Genomic DNA, 23,418 nt, shown 5'->3' on the forward strand with positions numbered 1-23,418 from the left:
GTAGCCCTGGCTGTCCTGGAACTCACTCTGTAGACCAGGCTGGCCTCGAACTCAGAAATCCGCCTGCCTCCGCCTCCCTAGTGCTGGGATTAAAGGCGTGCGCCACCACGCCCGGCTCAGTCTGTATTCTTAACAGATTATTTTAAAGACATGCAATTCTATTTTGATGACCTGCCGTTTACCGATTTGCTCTCATATGAATGGTGCTTTGTGTAACATCCCTGAGTCTGAAGGTTTTCCTCTATGGTTTGTTTTTTTCTTTTTCCTGAAAGTTTTATGCTTTGCACTTTGTATAAGGTGTGCATCTGTTTCATTTTTTTTCCTTTCCGTCCTCTGTACCCCTCTTTTCTTCTTTGCCCTTTGCCCCCCTTTTCTCCCCACTCCTCTTTCTGCTTCTCTTTTTCTTTTAGTAGCCCGTGGTTCCAGCACCACTTGCAGAAGTTTCCCTCTGGTGACTTGCCTTTGTACCTTTGTTAGGTCAGTTGTCCATGTATGTGTGTCTCTGCTTCTGGACGCTCTTCTGTTGGTGTGTCTGCCAGCACCGATTACCCTGATACTGTACCTCCTTATTGTAGCCTTAGATTATACCTCCTCCAGGTAGTACTGGACCTTCAGTGGGTCCTCTGCATACCCTGAGGATTTTATAATCCAAACTTTATACAAAAGTCAGCTGGGGCTTTGGTTGGTTCCCTGTTCCTGCAGCCTGGAAGCTTCCTCAAGAGACTGAGGCCTACTAGCGTCCATCATCGGCTTCTAGCCATTCTCTTCCCTTTCTCTTTGCACACAATCAGTGTCTTATATACCTTCACAACCTTTTCTTTTACTTGTTTTTTTTTAAAATTTGGTTGCTTCAGACCAGATCATAACCTGCTCACCCATTGGTAAAAAGTAAGAGTATTGTAGCAGATTTTTGATAAACATCAAAGAAAGATAATTGATTAGTTGGAAAAAGGATTAGAGAGAAAAGATATTGGCAAAGTAGATCACACAGGAAGTGTAACAGTATCTGGAAAAAACAGTCAAGACAGAAGCATCTTCAGTTAGAGATGGGAGTAGCAGCCACAGTGACATCAAGATTTAAGTCTTGAAATTGCTCTTCTCTCTCTTTCTACCTTCTCTCCTTTTTCCCTGCCTTTCTCCAATAAAGCTCTAAAACCATAAATGAAAAAAAAGAAAAAGAAAAAAAAAAAGAAATTGTTCTTGTTCTGTTTGGTGCTGTAGCTGGGTGCTTGTGTATGGGTTGTGATATACTACATCCTCCCACTTTATAAGTACTGCTCAGTGTTATAATTGGTACCTTGGAGGTCAGAACCACTTGCTTGGTAAGTATTAATAGTTATTTCTTATTTTAGATTTGATTATAATTGTTTCCTCAAACTAGACACCATAGTAGGTGGTTATATTATTATAGGAATTTATTTCACTTACCAGCAAATTCCCTGATAAGTTTTTAGTAGGCTTAAGTGTCCATATTCACTATTTCTTTGATACGAGATTTTTACGGAAGGGAAGACAAACAGTCCTGGATATTAGTGCTGATTTAGGGATATTACATTGGAAACAAATGAATGTGCTGTAGTAGTTCCATGAACCACATAGAGCACGAATAAAATCACTGTATATATAGGCTTGAGGTGTAAGTCACTTAGTGTGTAGAGAGTCAGGGTTCATTGTTACTGCTGTCTGGTGCTAGCCTAGGCTCTCCTGGGAGGCTTCCAATGGTCAGGGTAGCTAAGCTGTGGAACAGACTTTCTCATCACACCGAGTCAGACAGAGTCCTACTCAGTGCTCTTTGTAAGAAGATACAGCACTATCCTGTTGATCGCCCTTCAGGATACAGCAGATGCTAGGCATGCCGTCTGTGCTTGGTAGTAATCACTGTTGGATGACTGAATGGAAACTTCATTACTACTGAACTTGCTTAGCTCAATTACTAACCTTGTGTTCCTTGCCTAGCACTGCTATGCTTGCTTTTCTGTGGAACTTGGTTTTGTTTGCTTTTATGTTGGTACTGTGGAGTAGCTATCCTGGAGTTAAAAGAGGCATGTTCTCAGTCTTTGTGTTCCTGTACATGACGACTAGGCTCTAAAGAACACTGATTCCACTGGGAGACATGAAAGTCATTTTTCTTAACACATCATGCTTTGAGACCTTGTTTCCATTCTATCTTTTACTATTTTAATGTGTCTGTAGTCATCTTCAGAAGGTGCCATGTAATACACAGAATAGCTCTATGAGATTGCAGTCAGGAACCCAATAACAGTGTTGACTCTAGGCAGAGAGCTTTGCGGGCTGTAGACACCACAGTAGTGTATCATCTCAGTTTTCAGCCATATGCTTTATTATTTTAAACATTGCTTTTAAATATGTGGGTAAACCACATGATTCAGCATTTACTAGCTTAAGTGAGATAAATTTATATTGAGAATATTAGAAAGTATGATTAATAGAGAAAAGTCGCCTTCAGTCTTCACAGGTCTTCTGTGTTTGAGGTTGGACGATTCACTAGTATCCTCTTTAAGTTTCTCAGGAACCATTCTAGGCTTATTCAGAAGAGATTCCTTTTCGTCTTTGTTGCCAGAAATTCATGCAGGAGCTTTAGTGTTGGACCAGAATCAAAGCCAAACTCTGTTCCTTAAACCTCTTTCCTGGGTCTGCAAGTCTCACCATATAGGTAAGACTTGGCACAGACAGAAACGTTGTTAGTTGGGAAGTGCTGCTGTGAATATTGCTTCCTGCCTTGAACTCATTTTTTTTCTAGTCTAGTAGGACGAAGTCGGTGGTTGGGATGTGGGGAATGTGTTTGAGTCAAATCAAAGACCTGACCCTCAAAACTCGAGGGAACCAAGAGAGTCTAAGGGTGTGTTTTAAGATGAGAAGAGCCTATGGTGCTTTAGTAAGTGGCAGCATTCATTTCTGTGATTTTTGTGACACCTTTGCCACGGTAGTTTATGGAGTGCCAGCAGATATCTCACAAAGGTAGCTGTCTGTAGAGTGAAGGGCTGCCGAGTCTGAGGAGGAGCACAGTGACTAGTCTCTTTCCCCTGTGTCCTTTCCTCTTACAGGAAGACAATGAAACAAAAAGCCTTTAGATAAGGAACAACACGCTCATTACTCCATGGCTTCTGGATCAAGTATGTTTGTCTATGTCTGTGGTAGTTCATACACTGCGCTTTGTGCCTGGTGCTGACTTCAAGTCATAACTCCATTTATTAACTCCATGACCTGCCAGATGATTTCACCTCTCTGGGAGTTAATTTCCTTATCTTCATTGTATGCTTGATAGTGCCCAAATTATGTTGGAGCAGGAGGTAGTGTGTTCACAGGTCCTTGTACATAGTCAGTGCCCATTCAAGGTTGTTCATTTTCTCCATTCATGGCTTTCTTTGTTCATCATCAGTGTTTTCCTTTGACTAGGATAACTCTGAATCAGTCAGTTTCAGGGGAGTCCTGAAACCATTTGTTTAGCCTCTACCCCAGTGTGTGAACAGCCATGGCCTTCTGCTAAGTGTCTTTGCCTCGTGTGGCAGTGGTAGCTGCTGTTCTTCATTAAGGCATTCCCCTGCCTGCTGTGTAGTAAATGCTCAGCAAGCATTTTCAGGAAAAGGAGTTTCTCAACTTGGGAAGGAGTTTCTGCAACACTTCTCATTGAGGTTTGAAGTCTATGGGCTCATCTTGTTGCTTTGCAAGTTACTATATACTTGAACTTTTTAGTTCTGAGGGCAAAATACTTTTAGGATTTGGACCAATTATTTGCAGATGAGCTATCTACTCTGTAATGGATTTAGTTACAAATATGGCTGGTTAGTGCTCATGCCAAGCCAGGCTCTGCTTTGAACACTGTACCTACATGATAACAACTTTATGAATTTGGTACTATTCTATATCTTTTTCTTGTTTTAAAAGGTTTGTATTTTATTTTTATGGGTATGAGTATTTGCCTACATGAATAAGTTTACACCACATGCATTCCTGATGCTGACGGAGGCCAACGAGGACATCAGATCTCCTGGATCAGGCGTTATAGGCTCTTGTGAGCTGTCATATGGGTGCTAGGAATTGAACCCTCGTCCCTGCAAGAATCACAAGTGTTCTTAACCACTCAGCCATCTCTCCAGCCCTCAGTACTATTCTGATACCCATTCTAGAGGTGTGGAGACAGTCTTTCTAAAGACTACACAGTCTGGAAGAAAGTAATCAAGCAGACTGCCCCTTCAATTATGTGGTGTGCAGCATCCCACATCTGGGTTCTTATGTGATGGGAGGGCTGTGGGGATGGCAGGAAGGTGGAAAGTCCTCCAGGATTTCTCCTGGACTTTGAGAAGAAACCAGCTGCTGACTAGTTATATCATACGCCTGATACTGCACACTTATTTCTAGTGGGAGGCAGTTATAACATGGGGATTCAGTTTTAATTTTACCACACTAATATCTATCTGTGTGGAGGAATAATTACAACTTTGAAGTTCGGTGTAGTGAGAAGTAACCAAGTTTCTATTAAAGATTGCTCAAGCACTGAGTAAGTCATTAAATTCAACTCCTGATGAGTGAAGATTGCTTAATATCTGTCTGTCAGGAGACAGACAGATAGATGTCACTAGATGTAGGTAATTGGATCTGATTTTACAGAGAACTCAGGTTTTGGGTTGATTTTGACACAGAGAAGTTGAGAATATTGTTTATACTGTCATCTGTTTGTATTTCTCCAAAACAAAACAAAACAAAAAGGCAAATGCCTTTTACAGAAAATATGGAAGAATCAAGTTCTCATGTAAAGAGCTCTGGAAACACTTACTCCCAGTCTTTAAAAAGTAAATTTTTCTGGCTACGTGTGCCATTTAGTCTAAGAAATTTAAAGTAAAGTCAGGCAACCCTTGCCACCCTCCTTGTTCCTCGCCAACATGGTCTGTGTATTTTATGACATTTAGTGTTTATCAGATTCTTCTGAGAGTGTGAGTCATGTTGACTCACAGTTAGCAATCCTTAGCAACACTAAATGTCTGCTTTGTCTTAGCTTGGTAAGTCACTAATAAAATACATGCTGCTGAATTTAATCAGCTCCATGTAATTGGTTGTTTCTGTTCAGACATGCTTGTGTGTGGCTCTGTGGATAGAAAAATTAACCTGATCCCACAGTTTTCTCATTTGTTTAGAACAAAACTTCAGCAAGCAGCTCGACCCTTGACAAAGCCGTGCAGCTGATGAGATATGCAGGTGGGAAGAGTAAGCAGGTGACATTTGTCTTGAGGGTGTGCCTCCCTAGTGTGTGTGCGCACACATGTCCTACTTGTAAAGGTAAAGAGGTTTTATGGGTTGATAAGGGCTGGAGTCCTTGGGCCTCTTCTGGACAGCAGAGAGATGTTAGAGAGGGGAACTTATATCTGAGGTCATAGGGAGCTTTTGACGAAGGCACCTCAGAAACACATGGGGAGGTGTAGTGAAGTTCAAGGTCTGTGGTTTGCTTGGAGAGACAAGGAGGGCAAGCCTACATTTTGATGTTTCAGTGAAGGCTGGGCTAGAAAAGGCCTAGAGACTGAGTGACTTTCAGCTCTATTTCCTAAACCCCAGAGCTGGACCTCAGGGAAGTTTATTCCTCTCCAGCTGGTTCTGTGGGCCGCAGGCACAGCACACCTGTGGTTAGGGAAGGCCCTGTTTAGAATAAGTAGGTCCAGGACTGAGCCTCTTACCTCCCTCCCTCACTAACCTGGTTGCCGGTCTGGAATGGCAGTTGGGTTGCTCTGTTGCTCATGACCAGGTGGACTCAGACATGCCATGATAAAGAACTGCTTCCCCCACCTGCTTCTGCTTTTCAACCAGTGGCTTAGAAAATACTGAACAAGCAGGCATGAATCAACCCTGGACAGTACTGCAACTGAATGGGGAAAAAAAAAATCTTGTGCTCCCACACACCATATTGCCATGCTTGTCCCCTACAGTTCTTAGCTACAACTTGAAGTTATTCCTCCTTGAGAGTCCATGTCCATAAAAGCAGCCTATTTGCCTCCTGCCCTCTTTCTCAGACCACTCTCTACTTTTGCCATGCTCTTCCACACAGGGACAACTGGCATCAGTGGCTACTGTTTCGCCTTCAAACATTCATATTTGTTCCCGCCTCAGCCATTATCTTCCTCTCATTAAAGCCTATAAATTTTGTTTGAAGTTGGGTTTGATTCTAGCACTAAGTCACCCATTTCTGCTTAATATACCTTCAATGCTCTTTCAGTGCTTCAAAGCAGAGAATAGTAAGAGTTATTGCTGTTGGTGCACTTCAGCATTGAGTAACAGATGACGTGTCTAATGAATAGCGTGGCTGCTGAGATTGTATAATTATAGGTTTGTCTGCCTTTAGGAAAACCATAAGCAGGCCAGCTTCATCCAGTTAGAGACTTTTCCAATTATGTAAGCATGAGAGTATTTCAATCTAAAATGAAGCTCTCTTCCAGTGGTTCTGTTATTCTCTGTTTTGGAGGGGTTTGTTTTGTTTTGTTTTGTTTTTTGAGGTGAGTTTGCCCCTGAGTAGGAAAAACAAACAGAAACTGTCCTCAAGGGATGAGTTATTTTGTGGCTCTTTCTGGTCTAAGCCACACTTATAATGTACATGAGGTCGTGCAGACTACAGTGGTTCTGCATAGTGTTAGAAATAGGTCTGATTGGCATTGTTGGGTAGGTTTGTAGAACAGCCTAATGCTTGCATACTTACAGACAGCTAAAATTTTACAATGCAAAGCAGGGATTATCTGTGCCCTCTGGACTTGGTTTGCTGGGGTGGAGGTAGGGGGACATATTTCAGCTAGTTGTTGTACTAACTTTAACTTCTTGGAACAATTTCTTAATTAATGTGCCAGGTGACGGGTTTCCCAGAGGCCTTGAGTTGTTCCCGGGGGTCTTCTCCATGTGTGCATTGGCTTGGAAATCAATATAAATTAAGTTCAAATAGGTTCATTCAATTACTGAGAGAAAGGGTTGAGTCTAATACATTTGTAGGATGACATATTCAGTATTCCCATCCCTCTCAGACCTTGTTTAGCTAGGTGAGAACAATTAGATATGTGTAATAAAAGTTATTTCTGATCAAGAGTGCTGCTAGTTTTTTGATTTTTTTTTTTTTTTTTTTAAGGACTCTTGTTCCCCTGGCCATTTCTCTATAGTTCTCTTTGTGACCTGACAGGAAGTTTGTAGTAGTTTCTGTCTGTGTGTTGGTTGCTAGTGCTTAGACTCGCATACCCTTGACTTTTCAGCATCTGGACTTGGCTGATGTTCTCCTAGCATTCAGTCGGTGACGTGACTGTTGTCATAGCACTTTAAACTACCTGTGAGGATAGGAAAAGATGCTTTCTCTGTGTCAAAACTTAGTATATGTCTAGCCTGGGGGAAGCATTTATTTTCTTACCCATTTCTTCTATTTGAGAAATTTAGAAAGACTTCCAGAGCAGGTCCCCTAAGCCTCTGAGTCAAATTCCCAGTAGCCTACTTAGAAGAATAGTTCTAAGGGTCTAACCTGTAAGCTGAGCTGACACTCACAGATTGCCTTTATCCTTGGGAAGGAGTTGGAGTCTCGATCATATTCTGTTTTGTCCAGCAGAGTAGCATCATCTTTGTTTTGCCATTAGAGAGTCAGAGGTTAGAAGTTTCATTCTTCTGCTTGATACCATTGTTGCTTAGATCATGGTAGTTCAGCTTTCTTCTGTGTAAAAGCAAGTAAAAATTTCCCATCTCTTCGGTTGGTCTGTGGTATGAACCTGTAATACCAGCTATGTTGGAAGCCAAGGCAAGAAGAGCCCTAGTTCAAGACCCATTTGGGCTACATAGTGAATTCAAGACCAGCCAGGGAAATTTAAAGGGGCTGGGGATGTAGCTCAGTGATAAAATTCTTGCCTAGTGTGTGCAAGACCTTGGATTTAATCCTTAGTATTGAAAAAACAAAGTAACCAACCACCTGTCTCACTTAGCCAGATATGGTGCTGTAAGCTGTACCATAAATACAATATGCTGTGCATGGTGCTGGTGCCTAATGAAACATGCACTGCTGTTGCTGCTGTTGGTAGCACTGCACATGTATGTTCTGTCTTCTCATGGGCATTACTGCCTGTGCTTTGTCATCTGCGCCAGCCTCTCTAGCGCTGGCCCTGCAGAGAAGGGTTTAGCATCACTGTGTGACCCTGCCTCCTACCCCCCAGTACTGTAGTCCTTTTATTTTTTTCTGATGAAAAAAAAAAATCACAGTGAAAATAGAGTAGACAAATGAGGATGTACCATATGTTTTCTTTATTTTAATTCACCAGAATATCATGTAGGACACTCCCAGATTTAGGAAATAATGATCCTAGGAAAATATAGAAGAAATATTAATTCTGCAACTTGTTGTTGGCTCTCAGAACACTAATATACCATTCTCATCTATGGAGAAGTGAGAAAGATGGGGATAAGAATGGCATGATTATTTATGGTGCCAAAATAGGAAATGTAGGTGCTAAGGTAAATTAAGCAAATAGTTTCTTTTGGTTGGTATACTTTCCGAACAGATGGAATTTGAGCTCAGTTCTTGAAGGATGTTCAGATTTAGTCTGGTAAACCATAGAGAGGGTTTTCTAAAACTCTGTGTGTTTGTGTGTGTGTGTGTGTGTGTGTGTGTGTGTATATGTGTGTGTTAGGTGGGGGTGTTGAGATGAGGTAAAGTATACCATGCTGACCTTAAATTTCTACCTTTTTCCTTAACCTCCTGAGTGCTGGGGTTACCTGCCTCTGCCATCAGATCTGGCTAAATGGGGCAGTTTTTTAAAGATGTATTTTATCTTTAATTGCATGTATGTGAAGTTGGGTGTGTGGTGGGAGGGAGAGCTTGCATGCATGTGAGTGCAGATGCCCAAGGAAGCCAGGAGAGGGTATCAGATCTTCCAGTCCCTGGAGTTTCAAGCAGTTATGAGCTGAGCTCAGATCCACAACAAGAGCTGAAGGTACCTGATTGTCTGAATCACCTCTCCAGCCCTAGGTGGGGGTTTTGGTAGGGGAAACATATGCTGTGGGATCCAGTGACAAAGTGCCTCTGGGTAGCAGGTCTCTTTTTCCTTCTCTAGTCTGCCCCAGCCACTTTTTATTAATAAAGTTTAAAGCCTGAAGAAGGATCTCTGCTGGCCATTTGTGACTACGGGCAGCCTCAGCTAAGGCTCCAGAGCTCAGAATGTCTGGAGGAGCTGAGAAACACAGTGCAGACCAGCATAGCCTAAGCAGAAGGAAACAGTGAAGGAAGACTCATGGAGCATGCAGTAAGATTGCCACCTGTCTCTGCTGTACAAGGGGCCAGAGACCAGAACTTCATAGTTTTGTGGCTCATTTTGGTTTTGCTTTTTTTTTTTTAAATCATTCATTCTCTTTTGTAATAACAATGGAGTGGATTTGTGTGTGTGTCAGATGTGACAGCCTAGGAAAGCCATAGGAATTTGTCTCATTCTCTGAAGAACGGAGGTGAGGAAAGAAGATGTCACATGAAAGAGGCAAATACCCATAAATTGCTCTCAGACTCCTGGAAAGCTCTGGAAAGGGAGGGACAAACAAATAGACAAAGTTGATTGTTGAAGGGCTTCTGAAGAAAAGTGCAGTACTTTTACAAGATAGCGTTTGGATGATTATGTTTGAACTTTTTTCAGATGTGGCATTTGAAGTAGAAGACAATAATGGTGGCTTCTTTTTCTCTTTCAGCTGAAGTGAGTAGTGAGTACAGTATGGACAAGGCCATGGTTGAGTTTGCTAAAATGGATCGAGAACTAAGCCATTATGTTAAGGCTGTCCAGTCTACAATCAATCATGTAAGTTTATCCCACTTCCCTGACTAGTGCGCTTATAGCTCAGTGATCTAGAAATGGAAACACAATCTAAATTCTTTTCTACCCTTAATCTCTCCTTGTCCTTACTGAAGCAGATGTTGATCAGCAAAGAATCTGAGATATTTCCCCAGCTAAGCACCTAGGCTAATTAGCATATGAAAAGACGTTTAGATTGTCTTGCATTTTTGTCTTAAAGAGTTTTAGTGTAAACTCCCTCAAATGAGATTTTCATTAAAGTGTTAAGAGTATGTACAGCTTGTTTCTGTTGTCATATTTGATTAAGCATATATCTCAGACCAGGTTTAGTTACTCATTCTCTAGCTTTAACTAATATGTATCTCTTACAAAATTTTTAGAATCAGATAATGTGGAAGCATTTATAGTAACTTTAAAAAATAAAGTTGGCATTTATAGTAACTTTAAAAAATAAAGTTGGCATTTCAGTTGTTTCAGAAGCCAGACTTATCTCTGTTGACTCCAGCTGTCACAGGAACAACACATAAGGCAGTTAAGGTGGGAAGGGAGCAACATCCTCTTTAGTAGTGCCCTGTTGAGTAAGTAGTGAGCAATAAGATTGCACTAATGGTTCTGAGAAACCCTTTGTCTCTGAGCCATGGAAACTCCCTGCCGAAGTGACTTCGGATACCTGTATTTGTTTTTTATTCTTATGGCTGTGGGAAAATTCCAAAAGGCAAGTATTTAACAAGACCAGCCACTATTCAGATGAAGATAAAATTTTATGTTGTCTAATACTTAAGCCACTATTATGAGCATTTACTATAGATATTTTTCCTGTTTTTCAATGCCTAGTCTTTTGTGTGATATAACTGTGATTAAGAATAGTTGCTTATAGCTAAATAATAAACTCACTCAAATTACAAAATTCCAGTGGTTTTGGCTATTGTGACTTTTAGTTCTAATTTTCTGAATAATATTTGATATGAAAATACATTTTGACTGGGCAGTGGTGTTGCACGCCTTTAATCCCANCACTTGGGAGGTAGAGGCAGGCGAATTTCTGAGGTTGAGGCCTGGACTATAGAGTAAGTTCCTGGAACAGCCAGGGCTACACAGAGAAACCTAGTCTTGAAGTGGCATTGCCTGCCTGCCTTCCCCTTCCTTCCTTCCTTCCTTCCTTCCTTCCTTCCTTCCTTCCTTCCTTCCTTCCTTCCTTCCTTCCTTCCCCCCCCCCCCACCACCACTGCCACTGCCCCCTGCCTTGAGATGGCGGCTCAGGAACTCAGTCTCAGCTTGCATGTCCTCAGCACGGATTAAAGGCATTTGCCATCACACCTGGCTAGACCAAAGGTTCTTAGTTCTAGTTGAGTTCTAGAACCGGCCAGTAAGGTCCTCCTTTTGTTTTTTGTTTTGTTTTTTTGTTTTGTTTTTTTTTTTCCACGTCTGGAGCAGAGCTGGGAGGCCAGGGTTGTTTTGTTTTTTATGATTCTTTTCCTAATGTGTCCACAGTTGGAAAACCATGATATGAACTCAGCTGATTTTAAAGAGTATGATGTGTTTGCTGCTGAAGATCTGAGCCAGGAGCAAAGGCTCATTCCTGCTCCAACTGTATTTTTCTATGGGTGTTATTTGATAATGACCTTTAGCTTTCCTGTGTGCAAGTATATTCATGTGGCTTAAGATTTTGAAGGCAAAGAATTTAGTTTTCCCTCTAAACTTTAAGAGTCACAGATACTTGATGCACTGCTAAGAGAAAAATAGAGCTCTCATCCCTCCCAATACTTGTCATTGGTTTGAGAAGTCTCACTGCATAGCACTGACTGACCTAGAACTTATTTCCTCTGCCTGTTGGGTGCTGGTAATAAGGGCATGCACCACCGTGCTGGCCTCAAGTACTCTTAAAGAAAACTGAACTCAAAGCAAACCCCACAACTCATGTATATCAGTAGTGACCAGCAGGTCTGTCATATGGAGGTGTCCCCCCATCTCCCCCCAGTTACCCTCACACTTTTGAGTTTCTTCTGGTCTTTAGCCAACACTTTACTGAATGCAGAGTGGATGGATTTAGAGATTCTGATGCTTGTTACAGTGCTCCTGGGCTTTCATGAAAACTGTCTATCCCTTTTCTGGTACCAAATTACATTGTGATTGCAAGTGTCACGCAAGACCAAAGTAGTCATAACCTGTAAAGGCTTTTGAGACATGCAGTCAGGGACTCAGAGGGCAGAACTGTAATTTTGAGGGAAATATTTTGACATGACTTTCTGTACTTGAAGATACGACATTACTGCATTGTTGCTTGTGCTGAGGTATAAATAATGAGTAGCAGTTGGGGAGGGGCCGAGGCAGCCAGTGCTGTAGAAATTGCAGCAGTCTGGGGATGGAAATGGCATAGTTCTCCCTCTTCCTCAGGGACCATCCTTGGTCATGAGAAGTTACTCTTGGAACCTTATGTTCTTGGTTTCATCATAAAGGCATTGATCTGCCAGTTTCACCACTGTTAAGTGAACAGAGTAGATGATCTGTATCAAAACAGTTGGGCATCCGTAGCTCTTGATGGAGCTGTCAGATACTGTATTGTTGCAAACCCAGATTCCTAAACAGAACTTGGAAAGATGGGACACGCACTTTCTAAAACACCAGTACATTGCTTTGTTTACTGCAGTTTTGGATACTTTTCATGACCTTGGCTTACTCTAAAATTTATGTCATGCAGGATTAGCTTTAAGCTCATTAAGGTAATATGTGAAGTGTTCATGATCTAAAATGGAGTTGTAAGTCAGGTTGGATGATGGGAAACTCTGGGTCCCATCTAACCTTCTTCTGTCATAGACTTATGAAGACATAGTACTGTCACTTAGGAGCTTGTGCCAAATGGCCTTTCTGATTATGAACTTTTATATAGTAAGCACAAAGTTTTTAAAAAAGATGTTACTTCAGTCATTGAAGTACTTATCATTTGAACAGACATCTCTTTCTTCTAATCCCCACTTAAAATGTGGAGTTTATGTTTGGGAAGTTTACTCTGGATTTAGATACCTGGATTAATTTACCAGTAATTCCTTGGGAAGTCCCTTTAACAGTTCACAGAAACTCTTAGATTGCCACCCTTTGTCTTATGAGAAATTGGTACTACTGTCTCCCATAGGTCTGAAAATTTAATTAGGAGTCAGTATTCATTACCTAAAGGGAAATAGGATCCTGGTTTTAGCAAGTTTGCTTGTAGATGGAACATTATGTAGCGTGTACTACAAAATGACCAGCTCCCAAAACATTTCTGAAGACTTTGAGAATGAGTGAGTTTAATGCCTGTGAGCTATTTGGATGGAGACTGTTCGGTCATGAGGCACACGTGTTATAAAAGCGTTGTGGGAAGTATGAGGGTCCACTGATAATGATGGCTGTCATCCTCACCGTTTACTGCCTTTGGGAAACCTGTTTCCATCTTCTGTGGAAAGTTTTAAATGGCTCTGCCTGCTGTACCTCCCTTGCTTTCTGAGAACTCTATTAGATGACTTTCCCCTCCACATGTCTGTTGATTTTTTTTTTTTTTTTTAATGTGTAACATACCTATGCACCAGGCCTTTGTCTTTCTAGGGCATAGAAAGTCAGTGAGCAAGACCCACATGACTTTACCTCTGATTTCTGAAGTCTAGAACAGAACAAAGACATTTAGTGAGCAGTAGTTGACATTTTATTACTGTCACTCTGGGCCATTTAATCACTCTAAGCATAGTTTTGGTGGCTGGTTAGAAGACTCCTTCCTGAAGAGATATTACTGATAAGAGTAAAATGAGTCTTAATATGGAGAATGCAAGGTATTTTACTTCTTAATGTGACTTTTGTCAGAAATGAAGGCACCTTATTTGTGATGGTCTTTAATTTTTTTTTTTTAATTTAATTGAGATAGTCTAATGTAGCCCAGGACATTTGAACTTGCAGTGTGTGAGATTATGAATGTGTACTATTATGCCCACTTTTATGGGATGGTGGGGATTGAACCCAGAACTTTTTCATGCATGCTAGTTAAGCACGCTAGTAATTGAGCTACATTCCCAGCCCCCATTTCTGATGGTCTGTATTTATTTATTTGTTTGTTTATTTATTTAACCTATCATTATTTGGGGTTTTTTTCTCCATGTTTTTTATTCACTTTACATCATGGTCACTGCCCCCTCTCATTGGTTTCCCCATCACGCAGTCCCTGTCCCTCCCTCCCCATGCCCCTATCCTCTTCTATGAGAGGGTGAAGGCCCCCCTGGGTATCCCCACACCCTGGTACATCAAGTCTCTGCAGGGTTAGGCATATCTTCTCACACTGAAGCCAGACAAGGCAGCCCAGTTAAGGGAACTTATTCCACAGGCAGGCAATAGCTTTAGGGATAGCCCTGTCTCCAGTTGTTGGGGGATACACATGAAAACTGAGCTTCACATCTGCTACATATGTGTGGAGGGCCAGCCCATGTATGCTCTTTGGTTGGTGGTTCAGTCTTTGAGAGCCCACAAAGGTTCAGGTTTGTTGACTCTGTTGATCTTCCTGTGGAATCTCTATTCCCTTTGGGACCCCCAATCCTTCCCTCAACTCCTCTATAAGAGTCCCTAAGCTCTGTTCAGTGTTTTACTGTGGGTCTCTGCGTCTGTTTCAGCCAGTTGCTTAGTGGAGCCTCCCAGGACAGTTATGCTAGGCTTCTGTCTGCAAGCATAATAGGGTCAGGGATTGGTGGTTGCCCTTGGGATGGGTCTCAAGTTAGGCTGGTTATTGGTTGGTTAGTCCCTCAGTCTGCTCCATCACTGTCCCTGCATTTCTTATAGACAGGCTAAATCTTGATCAAAAGTTTTGTGGGTAGGTTGGTGACCCTATCACTCCACTAGGGTTCATTCCTGGCTGCAGGAGGTGACCCCTTCAGGTTCTCTATCACCACTGCTGTGAGTCTAAGCTAAAGTTAACCCCATTGATTCCTGGAAGCCTCCCTCATCCCAGGTCTCTGGCATGTTCTCAAGATGCCCTCCACTCCCCTACCCCTGCCAGCTGCAAATTTCCGTTCATTCTCCTGACCCTTTCTCCCTTCTCTCCTGGCTCTCCCCACACTTGATCCTGACACACACACACCCCAACTCTCTTCCCCATGTATTTATTTATTTTTTTAAGATGTATGTTTTTGTTTTGTTTTACAAGACAGGGTTTTTCTTTGTAATCCTGGCTGTCTTGGAATTCAACTTTGTAGACTAGGTTGGCCTCCAACTCTAAGAGAGCCACCTCTTTCTTCCTCTACATCTTGAATGCTGGGATTAAAAGTTTATGCTACCACCTCCTGGCTGTTGGGTTTTTAAATTTGTGTGTGTATGTGTGTGGCTTTGAGTTTATGTGTACCACATGCATGCAGGTGCCCATGGAAGCATAAAGAGGGCATCAGAGCCCCTGGGAGCAGCATTTAGGAGCTGTTCTCTGTAAGAGCATTAAGTACTCTTAATCTTCACTAGGCCTTCTCGTCCTCCCCCTTTGATGGTTGTTATGTCATAGTTTAGAGTCCCTCAATTATTCCAAATTCTTAATATCAGAAAAGCAGAGAAAAGATGCCTACCCTCATAGGTAAGAACCTGAAGTACAGTTGTGGCATAACCCTCAGAGGTTGGTCAGTGATGGGTTACGCCATGCCCGCTACTGTGCCTGGTGATGTACATCATGGCAATAGCAAATTTAAGGATAGTTTCACTACTCATCATCCTATTTTTCAAGTAGATGCTACTCCTGGAGTTAGACTGATAAAATCAATCCAGTGGTTGTCTTCTGTGCTTCTCATTGTGTTTATTAGTGTTTTGCGCCTACACCTATAATTTGGCCTGTTACCTTTAGATTTGTGAGAGTAGACCAGTTCAAAGGATCCCCCAATCTGTCCTCAAGTATGTGTTCTTTCAAAGACACAGCAAAGATACCTTGGGCCACTGTGCCTGGGTGAGGTCAAAGGGCAGTTGAGGTTGGTTCTCTCCTACCATATGGGTCCCAGGGATTAAGTTCAGGTTATGAGTTGGGCTTGGCAGTTAGTTAACCTTTACCACCACCACCACCACCACCACCACCCCCGCTATCTTGATAGCCCATACAAACTTTTTAATGATCTCAGTTCTAATGTTCAAAATGAATCGGAACCTTAAAGCTAAATGACAGATGATAACTGGTTTGTATTTGTCCCTTAGATTATCAGTCATCAGCGATAAAATATATTACTTCATTAGTCATAGAGCTTTTGAAAAGGAAAGTTTTTGAAGAGAAGTTAAAGATTGGCTTGGACCTACACTTTCAGAGCAAACTCCAGCCCTTGGAAGAGTCAGTCATCCAGCCTCACCTGTGTTCTTTGCTTCACTGTGGGAAGTACTTGGGAATCCAGAGCCTGAGTGTGTTCTTCACTTTACATAAAACTCTGTTTTGTCCTGCTTCTACCTTGGGGATTATGTAAGGCTTTAAGCATTTAAATCGGATCTCAGTCACATAGCTGGGTTTGTTTTTAGACAGTGTAAAACACTTTTACTGCAAGCCTCAGGGGCTTTTTGGCTCTTTCTGTCTTTCTCACAGATCAAGTCTCCTTACCCTATTATGCTTACTGTGCTTTAGATTTGATATGCTAACCTGAAATGTTATCTCCCACTTATAGTTAATATGTTGAGAGTTACACAAGTAGAAATGTACTGCATATGTAGTGTTGAAAAACAGGTATGATAAAAGTACAAGCTGGGTCAAAGTATACTTTACCTCAGTCTTGTCATTATGCAGTGAATTGACCACTTCTGATGTGTCACTTCCCTGTGCCCTCTCACCTTTCACCCTTCATCAACTGGTAAGCCTAGCACATTTGTTTGTTTGTTTTTGTTTTTAAGATAACTTAATTATCTACTACTTCAACGTGTGGCCCTATAGGTAATCCCCCACCTCTACAGCTCCCCACCACCCACTCCAGGGACTCACTATGTAGACTTGCTGTCCTGTCCTAGAAATCAGCATGTGTACCAGACTGGCCTGGAACTCACAGAGATCCACCTGATTATGTCTCCCAAGTGCTAGAATTAAAGGCATCTACCACCGTGCTCACCCTGTAGGTAATCTCGCCACGTTAATGAAACCAAATTGGAGCAGAGTTGTTTACTTAGAAAGCTAATACCTTATTTCCCAGCATCTACAGGAAGTTCTAGGCCAGAGGATGCTGGGCGTGATTTTCTGCTGAGGGGATGTACAAATGTACCTCACTCCTCTAGACATCCTGAGCCCCTCACTAAAGGAAGGGGAAGTATCTTGGGTTTATAAGCCTAAAGATAAAAATTCCTAAGCATAGAAGAAACTAGACTGTGGACTAGCAAGGTAAGATGACAGAAGAGAGAAGCAGGTAGGAAGCTATTGGAGCCAAATGGCCAGGTTCTGGGATCCACCCTCTTTCCTACTTCCTGTGTCCCCCACTGAACTCCCCGGAACGAGATGCTGCCTCCTAACAGTTCAGTTCAGAAGCTTTGCATGAATCAGAGTGTATGTGATTTATTTTTTTTCTTCTGTAGGAACATTGCCCTGAAGTAGCAGTTTCAAGGGGAATAAAAAGCACCAACTTTGGGATTTACTCATCAGCTGCTTGGCCTTGGGATGTATCTATTTCTGTGCTTGCTGGTTCCTATGTTGGTCCTTTAGAACTTGCTCTGTAGTCATCTTCAAGTTGCATTTGTGTTTGGGACTTTTTGTCTTATACATGGAATTAGACCTGTACATACACGTCATTAATGAGATGCTCTGTAGGAAAGACTTTAGATAAATCTTTAGTTATCAAGGGAATATGGCTGCTGGAGGTGAACATTCTTACACTGAGATTCATTTCGTAGTTTACAGAAATTCGTCTTAGTGTTTTGTTAGGTATTAGGTGTTGAATTTTAATCAGAATTATAAAATGCTTAATACTCTAGTAGGCCTTGTGCTCTATTGCGGTATTTTCAAAAGTTGCTCTGTAATACGAATTATTTGGGATGTGGATAAATATAAAAGGAGAATAGGATTTTGTGGTTAAGTAAGCTTGGGGAATGCTTGATGAAAGAATTTCTTTAAATACTCCAAAGCCTTTAATGTGCTTTTATGCAATGTGATTCTCCAGAGGAAAAGGATATTTAGAAATATCCTAAACTGAGCTAACAAGAAAACAATTTGGGGAGGGCTGACATGCCCAAGAATCTACTTTGTCAAATGCTTCTGTAGTCACTGCCTCTTCATCTTTTTAAAATAAGATTTAAAATATATGTAGGAGTGTTTTGCCTGATTTTATGTGTGTATATCACATGTGTACAGTGCCCATGGAGGTCAGAAAAGGGCATTGGATCCTCTGAAGCTGAAGTCACAGGTATTACTCACTGCCAAGTGAGTACTGAGAACTGAACCCAGATCCTCTGTAAGGAATGGGGATAGCATACAGGCAAGACAGCTGCTAGAGTTTCCTGGTATCATGGTGGACCCATTAGGATTCCACACTGGAGGAATCAGATTTAATAGGGCTTACAAGATAAGGTTTAGTTGTTGTGCCCAGAGATTGAGTTACCATTGTTTCTGAGCTAAGTTTGTGTGGTGTTTTTCTTCTTGATGTGATTCAACTGGGTTCCAGAGAAAAAGGTATGGCAGCAAAGTGTAAGTTCACCTGATGTGCACCACAAAGGACATGGGGGTTTTGATGCATGAGGCTGGCGTGGTAACCGGGCAAGCTGGGTGGAGAGACTGTGGAGTTCAGAGTCAGTCTCCACAAGATAAAAACAGGTCAGCCACTGCCCGCCACTGCATGGCTGGCCAGGCCACTGTGGCAGAGGCACAAAAGCAGGAACGTGCCTGTTCCTTTTTAATATTTCCCTGCAACAGGTGGTAAGCCCGGCAGTTCCCTAATTTTACAAAGGAAATTAAGGGCTAGATTCAACAGCTTATCTAGAGGTTTTGTATTGTCTAGGGAACTGAGAAGTAGGCAGAGCGCACCAAATTTAGGGCAGGAGGTGACCCTTAGTGATTATTCTGTGAAGTGAAGGGAAAGGGCCAGGTTTTGGAGGGAAATGGTACATTATTCCACCAGTGGAGAAGGAGGAGTGAAGAAGCTTTTAAGAACATCCAGAAAGTGTGGCTATTAGAATCTGCTGGAAACAATCAATACTCCTCGGTGATTTATGTTGGGGAGAGTGGAAAGAAGGGGAAATGACAGTGGACAGGGAGTGGGGGAGTTACAGAGTAGGCCACAGTGGCTTTCACTAAGAGTGAGGGGTAAACTATGGAAAGTAACCTCAAAGGCCCATGGGTTTGGATCCTTGAGTCTCCCTGGCAGTGCTCTTTGGGGAGATTGTACAAATTAAGAGGTGAGGCCTGCCTGTCGATGGTAGATTGCCAGAAGAGGTCCAGATGTAACCAGCAGCCTCATGCTTCCTCTGCCATAGCTCGGGCTCACTCCCGCTTACCTGCCTCACCTTCCCCACCATCATGGACTGTATCCCCTGAACTAAGGGCCAGAAGACAGCATTTCCCCTTCACTTCTTATCAAGAATTTGGTCATTGGAACAACAGTGAGTCTAATATAGGGATTATCGAATTGGCAGGCAGGGCATGGGAAACAGACCTTTGAACAACCAGGGTTACCACACACTCCAGTTAAGCACTGGGGTACAGGTATGATGATTGAAAACCTTAGTCTTGGTAGCCATAGGTAAGCTCACCTATAACAACATGGTCTACTTACATGGCAGAACTGCTTCAGTATAGCAGTCTCTGTTGTCTTCACCTTGGATAGCGTCTGTCGGACATAGCTAACTTTGTAGCGTTGTGGCATGATTTGTCATTTATAAAGTTCACATTTGAGACCTCTATGATCAAATTACAAAAAAAAAAAAATCCACATCTAAGAACCTCTTGTTTTAAGTAAGTTTACAAATTTATTTTAGGTTAAATTCATAGCTATCATGGGGTGCATGCAGCCTGTGGACTACAGACAGAAAGCACCTGGACCACATGTAGCATGGGTAACCACTTTAATCTACTTCCAGAATCACCTTTTCTCTAAAATTGACAAGAACTAAGGTTGAGATTCAGGCATTTTCTTACCATCTGGCAGTGGTGGTGAGTGGGTAAGAGAAAGGCAGGCAAGTTGATTGACCTGGGGAGTGAGTCCCCAAGTGTATAATTCACTATAAGATAGATACAGACTGAACTGCGGAGTTGAAAGCAGTTCTTTATTGACCTCGTAATTAAGTTATTCAGTTAATGATCATAATGTTCTTCAACTAGTTCAGATACAAAAGCCTATCGATTTATCCCTAGGACAACTACAAAATAATTTTAACAGTGATATAGTTTTGAATCAAAAATATCTATGAAGTCTGGACAAAGGACAGACTTAGTAAATTCTGCTCGTATACATTTAGACCTTGAGCCTCAGTTTCTACTGGGTATGGGGATAGCAATGCAGGTCATCTAGGAAGGATGAGAAGTAACATCCTGAAAGCACTTAAAACACTCTGTCACTGTCATCAGGTCGTACAGGAACTTCCTCAAAGAATAGTCATCATCTCCGTTGGCCAGAGTCAGACAGCATTCTGAAGGGAATTTTAGCTCACATGTGGAGACTGGAGTGGGCAGGGGGGAACTGTTCTATCACTTTCCTATGGAAGGAATGTCTCCAGAAGTTAGAGTGGAGAGCTGGCTGGGGTAGAGCTCAGTGCTCTTGTCAGCATTGTGACTTGGAAGGACTGGGTAGGGACCGGGGCCTGGGCTAGTGCACAGACCCGGGAGCAGTATGACATCTGGCCAGTTGTATTGAAGTTGCCTTATTTTTATCCATAGAAGCCAGGGTAAACTGGTGTATGATAATGGGGGTTGTCCTAAGATAAGCACCAGATAATTAGGTAAACATGATTTCTAGTCTAAGAATAATGTGTAGTATTTGCTTAGATATTTTATATAAGTACAAGAAATGAAACCCTAAATATGTTTCTCTGTGTATACAGAATTATTGAATCATTCTGTTTATTGAGCTATATGTTACATCTTTAAATCTTATTTTGTTCATGATACCCCTTTGAAAAACTGTATCAATAGCGTTTTGGTAGTGGTATTGTATTAGCCAGAAAAATGTGTAGGATTTATGTACTTATTTATTATTTATATGAATATTTAGTTACGTATTATCTGTCAATTGCATTTCAGATAGAACCTCCGCAAGCTATTTACAAGCAAGAGAATAATAGGAAGAGCATGGGGATTACATTCCCAGGCTCTAGTGAGTTACCATGGTACTGCAAAACTTTGTGAAGTGGGTCCAGTGCTCAGCAAACTCACTGCAAGTCCAGAGAGGGCATCTCTCTGTTTTGCTCTCAGAACATTGAGCTTCTGGCCAAGGTGGTACTTTTTTCTTTTGTTTCATGACCAGCCTGATAATTTAAGCACTAGATATTTTTGAATTTCATATCTATGTGCCACTTATCAATGGCTTTAAAAATTATTTCTTTACTCCTTTGTTTTCATCTTAAAATAATCATTTAATTATATTATATACAAGAAAGTACTTGTTAGGAAGGCCTGATCCTTGTTCTTGTCACTGGAAACAGTATCCAGAAGTAGTTGAATGTGGCTGGACACACAAATAATTCCCAGCCATCTGCACGTACTTGCTTTTTACCTTCCTCTCAGCTGGCACATGTAGGATCTCACGTGCTCTTGAGCCTGCCTTCAGTCAGCTCAGCCACTGTGGTGCTTGGAATGCTGCTGACACTGAGAAGCAAGCCCTGCTGACCCAGTGGGGCCCCCAGGTTACCCTAAGGTTGAATTTAGTTAGCCCTTGACAGGAAACAGAAGTCTAAAGTGTCCCATAAAATCCTAAATGGGACCTCGGACTGGGCTGAATCCTAGGTGTGCTCAAAGAATTCCCTCTTACAAAATCAGAAATGAATTTGACAAATAAGGCATAATTAAACCATGATTTTAAAAATACCAAAAACATCATCTGTTCATTTCTTTCTTGGCAGAAACTCTTGAGGAACACCTATAAATAGTATGATAGCATATAATATGACATGATGAAGTCAGAACATGTTTATGTATTATATTGTGTTTTCTTTAACAGCAGTGAAATTACTCAGTGAGAATATGAGATTAAAGTGCTTTCTTTCCCTTTGTACGAGTCATACACAGTGCTGTTATGGTAGTGTTAACAGATTTCACTCTTAATGATCAGTGTAATGTGTGACCTTTAGCAAGTTTCTTAGACTTTATGCAAACTCAGCTTCGTAAGAGCTGCCCTCACCTATCTGATAGTGGTATCTTGATTTTTAGAATGAGATAACCTGTGAAAGTCCTTAGAGGTGAAAGTGCGTCTGATTGTTCTGGCCGGCTAGCTTTTACCCCATCTCCATTTGCCTTTAGTTCTGTTTTTAAGCACAGAGCATCATGCCTGCTGGCTAGGCAAGCTGTAGCTCCAGTCCTTAACTTTTATTTCTTTCTGAAAGAATAACTACCATGTGCTTTAGGTTAGGGAGCTTTGTCCTCTAAGCCACCTAAGCTGGAGTAGATGGCAGCAGATCATTTTCCTGTGTTTGTTTTCCTGCCGCACAGCTTAAACTGAGAGGAAGGAATGTGTACGACCCACATTTACTTTTTGCCTTCAGCGCTGCTGTCTTTTGGTAGAGGTTTATTTCTGTCCACCGGCCTACCCTGAGAAGTTCTGGGAGAATCTCATCTAACAGTTAGAACATGTCTAATGCAGATCAGCTTGCTCAGTCACTGCTTCTCAGGATTGGGAAGGATTGGGAAAACTTTGAAGTGAACATCTCTGTGTGACAAGGAGAAACAGTGGTTAAGTTAAAACAGTTTATACTCTCTGATCAGATGGTTTTAGTGGCTAGCTCATTGTGCAACAATAAAGAATAGAGTTAGTGAAAATTCATAAAGCCATATATAATTAGTCTAAAAATAAATTGAATAAACCAGTCAGTCACTTTTCTGCCCCTTGCTTTTTTTTTTGCTGACTAGTTGCTATCTGACTGATAAGGGAGATTAGCCTGAGAAATAAAAATCTGTCTTCATATCTTAGCCCTGCCAGGCTGTAACTTTGGGCCAGTCTCACAACTTTTGCACTTTGGTCTCCTCATTTCTAACATGGGACATTAGTAGTATTTGTCCTGTATCGCTCAGGGAGTACATAAAGCAACAAGTATAGACAGAGATCAGAGTCCCAGCCCTATTCCCATGAAGGGTGGTTGTGTACCTACTGGAGACTAATGGCCCAGAGCCTTTTTGATTCTTCCCCCGAGGAGATGGAGGAAGTTTCTGAGCTCTTGGAGCTGGGAAGAGAAAGCAACATCCTACTGTTTGGAAGCCTGGAGCACAATTTCTCACAGAAATAAGTTCAATAACTGAGTTTCCAGACTAGTCTCTTAGGAACATTTAAGCATACGTAGTTTATTTCGGTCTGCTTTCTGTTAAGCATTGAAAAAGCCCATTGGTTCCCAGGGATGCAGGGATGGTTTAGTATAAGGAAATCCATCAATGTAATCAACTACATAAATGAACTCAAAGACAAAAACCACATGATCATCTCATTGGATGCTGAGAAAGCATTTGACAAAATCCAACACCCCTTCATGATAAGTCTTG

At 41.6% G+C, this 23,418-nt stretch overlaps 1 protein-coding gene across 5 annotated transcripts in view; it reads left to right on the plus strand.

The window, feature by feature from the left end:
- Nucleotides 1-23,418, plus strand: part of Nsmce2 (NSE2 (MMS21) homolog, SMC5-SMC6 complex SUMO ligase) — a 237,645-nt gene that overhangs the window by 36,057 nt on the left and 178,170 nt on the right. For all 5 annotated transcript variants that reach the window (XM_021217016.1, XM_029548023.1, XM_029548024.1 and 2 more), the window contains exon 3: nt 9,697-9,803. In XM_021217016.1, coding sequence (XP_021072675.1) covers nt 9,697-9,803 — 107 coding nt within the window. The remainder of the gene's footprint in view (nt 1-9,696; nt 9,804-23,418) is intronic.

This window comes from Mus pahari, chromosome 17 (genome assembly GCF_900095145.1).
Source record: "Mus pahari chromosome 17, PAHARI_EIJ_v1.1, whole genome shotgun sequence".
Classification (NCBI taxonomy): Eukaryota; Metazoa; Chordata; class Mammalia; order Rodentia; family Muridae; genus Mus; species Mus pahari.